This window comes from Ovis canadensis, chromosome 15 (assembly GCF_042477335.2).
Source record: "Ovis canadensis isolate MfBH-ARS-UI-01 breed Bighorn chromosome 15, ARS-UI_OviCan_v2, whole genome shotgun sequence".
Taxonomy (NCBI): Eukaryota; Metazoa; Chordata; class Mammalia; order Artiodactyla; family Bovidae; genus Ovis; species Ovis canadensis.
The window spans coordinates 57,426,478-57,436,277 of NC_091259.1; the positions used below are offsets into that span (position 1 = coordinate 57,426,478).

Sequence of the window (9,800 nt, forward strand, 5' to 3'; positions counted from 1 at the left end):
TGATTTCTTTCATCAGTGTTTTATAGTTTTCTATATATAGGTCTTTAGTTTCTTTAGGTAGATATATTCCTAAGTATTTTATTCTTTTCGTTGCAATGGTGAATGGAATTGTTTCCTTAATTTCTTTTTCTACTTTCTCATTATTCGTGTATAGGAATGCAAGGGATTTCTGTGTGTTGATTTTATATCCTGCAACTTTACTATATTCATTGATGAGCTCTAGTAATTTTCTGGTGGAGTCTTTAGGGTTTTCCATGTAGAGGATCATGTCATCTGCAAACAGTGAGAGTTTTACTTCTTCTTCTCCAATTTGGATTCCTTTTATTTCTTTTTCTGCTCTGATTGCTGTGGCCAAAACTTCCAGAACTATGTTGAATAGTAGCGGTGAAAGTGGACACCCTTGTCTTGTTCCTGACTTTAGGGGAAATGCTTTCAATTTTTCACCATTGAGGATAATGTTTGCTGTGGGTTTGTCATAGATAGCTTTTATGATGTTGAGGTATGTTCCTTCTATTCCTGCTTTCTGGAGAGTTTTTATCATAAATGGATGTTGAATTTTGTCAAAGGCCTTCTCTGCATCTATTGAGATAATCATATGGTTTTTATTTTTCAATTTGTTAATGTGGTGAATTACATTGATTGATTTGCGGATATTGAAGAATCCTTGCATCCCTGGGATAAAGCCCACTTGGTCATGGTGTATGATCTTTTTAATGTGTTGTTGGATCCTGATTGCTAGAATTTTGTTGAGGATTTTTGCATCTATGTTCATCAGAGATATTGGCCTGTAGTTTTCTTTTTTTGTGACATCTTTGTCAGGTTTTGGTATTAGGGTGATGGTGGCCTCATAGAATGAGTTTGGAAGTTTACCTTCCTCTGCAATTTTCTGGAAGAGTTTGAGGAGGATAGGTGTTAGCTCTTCTCGAAATTTTTGGTAGAATTCAGCTGTGAAGCCATCTGGACCTGGGCTTTTGTTTGCTGGAAGATTTCTGATTACAGTATCAATTTCCGTGCTTGTGATGGGTCTGTTAAGATTTTCGATTTCTTCCTGGTTCAGTTTTGGAAAATTGTACTTTTCTAAGAATTTGTCCATTTCTTCCACGTTGTCCATTTTATTGGCATACAACTGCTCATAGTAGTCTCTTATGATCCTTTGTATTTCTGTGTTGTCTGTTGTGATCTCTCCATTTTCATTTCTAGTTTTATTGATTTGATTTTTCTCTCTTTGCTTCTTGATGAGTCTGGCTAAGGGTTTGTCAATTTTATTTATCCTTTCAAAGAACCAGCTTTTGGCTTTGTTGATTTTTGCTATTGTCTCTTTTGTTTCTTTTGCATTTATTTCTGCCCTAATTTTTAAGATTTCTTTCCTTCTACTCACTCTGGGGTTCTCCAACTCTTCCTTTTCTAGTTGCTTTAGTTGTAGAGTTAGGTTATTTATTTGACTTTTTTCTTGTTTCTTGAGGTATGCCTGTATTGCTATGAACTTTCCTCTTAGCACTGCTTTTATAGTGTCCCACAGGTTTTGGGTTGTTGTGTTTTCATTTTCATTAGTTTCTATGCATATTTTGATTTCTTTTTTGATTTCTTCTGTGATTTGTTGGTTATTCAGAAGTGTGTTGTTCAACCTCCATATGTTGGAATTTTTAATAGTTTTTCTCCTGTAATTGAGATCTAATCTTAATGCATTATGGTCAGAAAAGATGCTTGGAATGATTTCGATTTTCTTGAATTTATCAAGTTTAGATTTATGGCCCAGGATGTGATCTATCCTGGAGAAGGTTCCATGAGCACTTGAAAAAAAGGTGAAATTCGTTGTTTTGGGGTGAAATGTCCTATAGATATCAATTAGGTCTAACTGATCTAATGTATCATTTAAAGTTTGCGTTTCTTTGTTAATTTTCTGTTTAGTTGATCTGTCCATAGGTGTGAGTGGGGTATTAAAGTCTCCCACTATTATTGTGTTATTGTTGATTTCCCCTTTCATACTTGTTAGCATTTGTCTTACATATTGCGATGCTCCTATATTGGGTGCATATATATTTATAATTGTTATATCTTCTTCTTGGATTGTTCCTTTGATCATTATGTAGTGGCCTTCTTTGTCTCTTTTCACAGCCTTTGTTTTAAAGTCTATTTTATCGGATATGAGTATTGCCACTCCTGCTTTCTTTTGGTCTCTATTCGCGTGGTATATCTTTTTCCAGCCCTTCACTTTCAGTCTGTATGTGTCCCTTGTTTTGAGGTGGGTCTCTTGTAAGCAGCATATAGAGGGGTCTTGTTTTTGTATCCATTCGGCCAGTCTTTGTCTTTTGGTTGGGGCGTTCAACCCATTTACGTTTAATGTAATTATTGATAAGTATGATCCCGTTGCCATTTACTTTATTGTTTTGGGTTCGGGTTTATACACCCTTTTCGTGTTTCCTGTCTAGAGGATATCCTTTAGAATTTGTTGGAGAGCTGGTTTGGTGGTGCTGAATTCTCTCAGCTTTTGCTTGTCTGTAAAGCTTTTGATTTCTCCTTCGTATTTGAATGAGATCCTTGCTGGGTACAGTAATCTGGGCTGTAGGTTATTGTCTTTCATCACTTTAAGTATGTCTTGCCATTCCCTCCTGGCCTGAAGAGTTTCTATTGACAGATCAGCTGTTATCCTTATGGGAATCCCCTTGTGTGTTATTTGTTGTTTTTCCCTTGCTGCTTTTAATATTTGTTCTTTGTGTTTGATCTTTGTTAATTTGATTAATATGTGTCTTGGGGTGTTTCGCCTTGGGTTTATCCTATTTGGGACTCTCTGTGTTTCTTGGACTTGGGTGATTATTTCCTTCCCCATTTTAGGGAAGTTTTCAACTATTATCTCCTCAAGGATTTTCTCATGATCTTTCTTTCTGTCTTCTTCTTCTGGGACTCCTATAATTCGAATGTTGGAGCGTTTCATATTGTCCTGGAGGTCTCTGAGATTGTCCTCGTTTCTTTTAATTCGTTTTTCTTGTTTCCTCTCTGATTCATTTATTTCTACCATTCTATCTTCTATTTCACTAATCCTATCTTCTGCCTCCGTTATTCTACTATTTGTTGCCTCCAGAGTGTTTCTGATCTCATTTATTGTGTTATTCATTATATATTGACTCTTTTTTATTTCTTCTAGGTCCTTGTTAAACCTTTCTTGCATCTTCTCAATCCTTGTCTCTAGGCTATTTATCTGTGTTTCCATTTTGATTTCAAGATTTTGGATCATTTTCACTATCAATATTCGGAATTCCTTCTCCGGTAGATTCCCTACTTCTTCCTCTTTTGTTTGATTTGGTGGGCAACTCTCCTGTTCCTTTACCTGCTGAGTATTCCTCTGTCTCTTCATCTTGGTTATATTGCTGCGTTTGGGGTGGCCTTTTTATATTCTGATAATTTGAGGAGTTCTCTTTATTATGGAGCTTCCTCACTTTGGGTGGGGTTCTATCAGTGGCTTGTCAAGGTTTCCTGGTTAGGGAGGCTTGTGTTGGAGTTTTGGTGGGTGGAGCTGGGTTTCTTCTCTCTGGAGTGCAGTGGAGTGACCTGTTTTTGAAGACAATGGTCTGCTTTTCTGGTTGCCTGATGTCCTCTGCCAGCCTACAGAAGTTGTTTTGTGGAGTTTGCTCGGCGTTGAAATGTTCTTTTGAGGAATTTGTGAGGGAGAACGTGATCTTCCCGTCCTATTCCTCCGCCATCTTTCCCTCCCTCTCTGTATCTTACTTCTTAATGACAGGCCAACAATCTCTGCTGTATCCTACCAGAGTGGTTGTTCCAATCAATCACTACCTACAGAGGCAGTGGTGTGGACCACCAAGATCATCAGTTGTGAGTTATGCATTTGACACTGAATTATTGTGTAGTCTTGGGCAAATCGTGTAACTACTCTGAGCTCTATTTTTCTTATTATAAATAGAGATGCAAAGTGTGTGTGAGAGAAATAATAAAATGTAAAAGTGTATAGTGTTATATCTACAAAAAATAGCAATGCCTTCTACAATTAATCAAAGCAATTAATACTCACTTGGATAAATTGAATCTTTAGTCAGCGTCTTCTCCAGTGCCCAGTGCAAGAGTGAGATGGCCCAGGTATTCTTTTCCAGGTGACCTTCAGTGTCAGTGACTATGTTCGTACAAGCAGAGGGTGACACACAAGTGGTAAACCGAAGGGAAGGAGGGAGCCTCTAGCTCATAGAGCATATATGACTGTTTTGGAAGGTCAGTCCAGGCAGATGGGGTTAAAACAAAACCTAAGTACCCAGATAATGTGTATGTATTTCTAAATTTTCTTTCTTTTTTAATGATATGTGATTTTGTTTTTAAACCTAAGCCTATGGTCAGATAATTTACAGATTTGGGGTAATTATATATCTCTTCTAGTTGAATCCTTCTCATGAGTAGTCAAAAGCACCTTTATCAATCACATGTATACAGTAGTTCAACAGTTGTGTTACTGAACAGCGTCCTTGTTTGAAAGATAATCCAGAGTTATAACAGTCAAATTAGACCTTATAAAGAATTCACAAGCAAAGTTTATAACATATTTTGTCTCAGAGAATTTAAAAGCTTCTGATCTTAAAAATCATCTATAAAATGTCAGTAGTGTTAAATGCTCTTTATTTGATGCTAAACATAAACCACACTAAAATGTCTTTCATTAAGTAAAAGGAAATATTTACATAGAAAATTTTAATTAAATTGGCATGTGTGTGCACTCTGTTGCTTTAAGCATGTTGGATTCTTTGAGATCCCATGGACTGCAGCCCACCTGTCTCCTCTATCCATGGGATTTCTCAGGCAAAATACTGGAGTGGGTTGCCATTTCCTATTCCAGAGTATTTTCCCAACCCAGGGATTGAACCCGCATCTCCTGCATCTCCTGCATTGGCAGAGGATTCTTTACCACTGAGCCACCTGCTGCTGCTGCTGCTGCTAAGTCGCTTCAGTCGTGTCCGACTCTGCACGACCCCATAGACAGCAGCCCACCAGGCTCCGCCATCCCTATGATTCTCCAGGTAAGAAGACTGGAGTGGGGTGCCATTTCCTTCTCCAGCTGAGCCACCTGGGAAGCCCTTAAATTGGCATAATTTAAACAAACAAAAAGATAAAGTGAACATTGTCAGTGTATCTTCAGGCCTTGCCTTGACAGGCTAATGAGCACAACTTGAAATCAGGTGAAGCTTACTCTGTTCTACGAGACAGTGAAGGGATCTTTTCAATATTTAAGTATATTAATATAACCAATTATAGAAATCTGAATATAAAGTTAATCTCCCATAGGGTTTGAGAAAGCATTCACCATTTCCCTGAAAAGCTTAACATTCCTCAATCAAGTTCAATCATCTCTTTAGAAGGGGAAAACAGTCATAATACTTGCTGAACCAGAATTACTATCAAAATTCAAAAATCTGATAATATTCATTCAGCCACAAGCCTGTCTGATTTACTCATTAGTATCTTTTTTCAGATAAGCTATCAAGTTTTCCCTTTCTCCCTTCATAATACCAGCAGAGATCATTTTTGTTCCAGGGATGTATTTCTTGGAATTCACCAAGTACTCCATCAGCATCTCTCCCCAGGTGATGCCTTTGTTCTTGTTGGCATCTGTGTAAGATAAAGCAACAGGCTGAATTGTCTTTCACCCAAGCAGATCATGGAGATTTGGCCTAGTCTTACGCTTGCCTCCCTTCTTCTCAGTATGGCACTGGGCACACTTCTGAAGAAAAATCTTCTTGCTCTTCTCAACATCACCCATATTTAAGTTGTTCTGTCTCCTTATGTGACCAAGAGGTTCCTGCTCACAAGCAAAACATCCTTCTAAGTCTCTGCATTGTCACCCTATCATAGAGAGGATTGTTTGCTTTGAGCGAACCTGTAACTATTATCAGGCTTCCCAGGTGGCTCAGTAGTGAAGAATCTGCCTGCCAATGCAAGAGACGTGGGTTCAATCCCTGGGTCAGGAAGATTCCTTGGAGGGGGAAATGGCAACCTGCTCCAGTATTCTTGTCTGGAAAATTCCATACACAGAGGAACCCAATGGGCTATAATCCATATAATCAAAAAGAGTTGGACACAACTGAGCACTGGACCATAGCTATTATCTGAGCTTTGCTTTTGGCTCAGTGGTAAAGAATCCACCTGCCAGTGCAAGAGATATGAGTTTGATACCTGAGTAAGATCTCCTGGAAAAGGAAATAGTAACCCATTCCAGTATTCTTGCCTGGAAAATCCCAGGGACAGAGGAGCCTGGCAGGTTACATTCTACGGGGTCCCAAAAGAGCTGTACGTGACTTAACAACCAAACAACAATAGCTATTATCTATGAAGGAGGGTAAAGTTTTCAAGTTAGAGAAAGATAAGGTCTGAAGATTTTCCAGAAATCCTTTCTTTCTTTCTTTCTTTTTAACTCCTGGATCTGGAATGAAACATTTGTCCATACCCAGAATTGATTTGTTAAAGGGAGTTTGAAAAGATACTCTTCTTATCTCTATACTTCTGTTGTTAAAGGGAGTTTGAAAAGATACTCTTCTTATCTCTATACTTCTGTTATGAAGGAGGTAAGAGCTAATTCTTTCAAACAAAGGATAGGTCAACTGAGAGTAAGTAGTGTGAGTGTGGTGGGTAAGAACCAGATGAGTTTTTGTGTCACTTACTCTGAGTTAGGTAGTGTTCACATGTGGGATGAGACAGTAGATTACCCCCATGTAATGCTGGCAAATACTAGCAGAGGATGATGTTCACAAAGTCCTCCCCTGGCCAGCAGGGCAACCACAGTATGAGAAATGGACATAACTGTCTTATGCTCGTGGTGTTCAAGAGGGGGCTTCTGTCAGGACATTTTAAGAAATGGTTGATTGGTTAATGACTCCATTGCTACTGAATAATGACCTTTATTTGTTAGTTTCTTCAGTCAACATTGATTAAAGTCCTTGTCGTCACAAAGCACAGGTTCTAGGAATAGAGCACGACTCAGGGATGACTTCATGAAATTTAACACTTAGGACAGGAACTGGAAAACTATAGCCTGCACCAGCTCCACTTTGCATCATGGTTTTGTGCATAAACTTTTGTTGGGACACAGCCACACTCACAGGTCATATATCAACTATGCCTGCTTTCATGCTACTCAGCTAAGCTGATTAGTTATAACAGAGATTGTATGGCCCAGAAAGCCTACAATATTGACGATCTGACCTTTTATAGAAAAAGTCTGATGATCCTACAACTAGGAAGAGCCATACACTAAATGTCTTATACAATCGGTACACAATTGGTCAATCAGATACCTTTGAGTCAAATCCTCATAGTAATTGTCTTAGAGTCAAAACTAACTCAGTGTCACTAAATAAACTGCTTAGGGCCTTTAAGCCAAAGAGTTTTCCAAACTGACTTCCTACCTTGAAAAGTGGCTCAAGTGTTGTATTGTTGCTGTTCTTTGAATTCTGATGTAGGAGGCCACAGCATGGAGCCTGTTTTTTTTTTAATAGAACTCTGCCTGTCTCATCTGGATGTCTGCCTGTGTGTATATCTGAATATTTCTGCAGAAGAAGAAAAGGAGATTCTCATGTAAAATACAAATATACTGACTCTGAATACCCACAACACTGGTTAGTCCAAGTGTGTATGAAGTCCCAAGAAAGACAGGGCACAGGAGGTCGAGGCCTGACTCAACCTCTAGCCAGCCTGGTGCCCTTGGCTAGTGTGCTTGTCTCCCAGAGACCAGCCCTGCCCTGGGAGAGGTCACAGGGAAAGTACAGGCCAACCTCCCTCCTGGGGCCTAAGGAGATGCTGGGGTCCTTAGCTTTGGGAGTCTAGAACCTAACAGCAGGGAGACGGTGGGGTCCTCCTCATAGTCGTCGCCTACATAGCTGTACCCCTTGAAGAAGCAGGAGCCCCTTTCCAGTGGGAAGAGCAAGGGCAGATCACTGCTCCCCACATTCACAGAGCCTGGGTCCTCAGGAATGGGTTCATTGGTGTGGTGTAGTGAATCAACTGCTTCCCTGAGGCAGGGCTTCCCAAGTGTGATGGAGGGATCTATGAGAAAGGTCAAGTGAATCGATTATTGGTTATGAATTGAACAGAGGGAAATAATTACTATGACATTATTTTCCAAGATAGTTTTCCTTCAGCAGATTCTACTTTCAAAATTTATAAAATATTGTACTTGCAACTAGCATGTTCTGACCCTATTTTCAAGGACATAAATATGAATAAACATGAAGGTTAGCAATGTATTATATTGCAAAATTTTATTTGTTAAAATACCTGAATTCATTGTAGCTTACCATTAAGCCCAGTTCTTCCATCCAAAGGATTATAAATAATAATAACAATTTAATGCTATCACCTGCAGAGACTAGATCACCTTTCCAATGGAGAAACATTAACCATCCTATGATGTTGACTTCAGGGAATAGCTCTTCTCATCCTGTGTCCTTCATCCTGCTTGGGATCCCAGGATTGGAGAATTCCCAGTTCTGGGTTGCCTTTCCATTCTGTGCCATGTATGTTGTGGCTCTAGTCTGCAATATCACTCTCCTTCATGTAATCCGAACTGACCCCACCTTGCATGAGCCCATGTACCTCTTTCTGGCCATGCTGGCTACCACTGACCTGGTCCTCTCCACGTCCACACAACCTAAAATGCTGGCCATATTCTGGTTTCATGATCATGAGATTGAATACCATGCCTGCCTCATCCAGTTGTTCTTCATCCACGCCTTTTCTTCAGTGGAGTCCGGATTGCTCATGGCTATGGCCTTGGACCGATATGTGGCTGTCTGCTTCCCACTGCATCATTCTAGTATCCTGACCCCGGCTGTCGTGGGTAAACTGAGGGGCAGGTGTGATGATGAGAGGGCTGCTGTGGGTGAGTCCTTTCTGCTTCATGGTGTCCAGGATGCCCTTCTGCCCCAGTCGGATCATCCCCCAGTCATACTGTGAGCACATGGCTGTGCTGAAGTTGGTGTGCGCTGACACTAGAGTAAATCGTGCATATGGACTTTTTGTGGCCTTCTCTGTAGTTGGCTTTGACATTATTGTCATCAGTGTATCCTATGGAATCATTTTGAGAACTGTTTTGGGGTTACCCTCAGGTGAAGCCCAGCTCAAGGCTTTTGGCACATGTGCCTCCCATATCTGTGTCATCTTGGCTCTTTATATCCCAGCCCTCTTTACTTTTCTCACCCACCGCTTTGGGCATCATGTGCCCCAAGTAGTACATGTCATGTTTGCTATTCTCTATCTCCTGGTGCCTCCCATGTTCAACCCCATCATCTATGGAGTTAGAACCAAACAGATCAGGGACAGGGTTATTCAAGGATGCTGTAGAAAAAACTCTCAACTCAAAGCATAGGATTTTAACTTCCCCAAGGTCCCCCCTGTTTAGGCATTGATGGTATAAATGCATAAAATTTGCCATGATGTCACAATATTTTTTTCATATTTATTGAGTTATAGTGAAGTGAAACTCACTCAGTCATGTCCAAATCTTTCAACTCCATGGGCTGTAGCCCGCCGGGCTCCTCTGTCCATGGAATTCTCCAGTCAAGGATACTGGAGTGGGTTGCCATTTCCTTGTCCAAGGGATCTTCCTGATGCAGAGATTGAACCCGGGTCTCCTGTAGTATAAGCAAACTCTTTACCATCTGAGCCACCAGGGAAGTCTGTATTGAGGTATATGTAACATGCAAATAGTTGCACATATTTCAGTTCAGTTCAGTTGCTCAGTGTCCAACTCTTTGCAACCCCATGGACTGCAGCACACCAGGCTTTCCTATCCATCACCAGTTCCCAGAGCT

The 9,800-nt window shown here is 40.2% G+C and overlaps 1 protein-coding gene and 1 pseudogene across 1 annotated transcript; one reads left to right on the forward strand and one right to left on the reverse strand.

Annotated features, from left to right (window-relative positions):
• Positions 1 to 5,443: 5,443 nt before the first annotated feature.
• LOC138420621 (cytochrome c-like) lies at positions 5,444 to 5,755 on the reverse strand (annotated as a pseudogene).
• A 2,639-nt stretch (positions 5,756 to 8,394) lies between these two features.
• LOC138420172 (olfactory receptor 52R1-like) lies at positions 8,395 to 9,355 on the forward strand. Its single transcript, XM_069553316.1, is given in 2 exon segments — positions 8,395 to 8,835; positions 8,837 to 9,355. Coding segments are annotated over 2 exon segments (960 nt in total).
• The last annotated feature ends 445 nt before the right edge of the window (positions 9,356 to 9,800 follow it).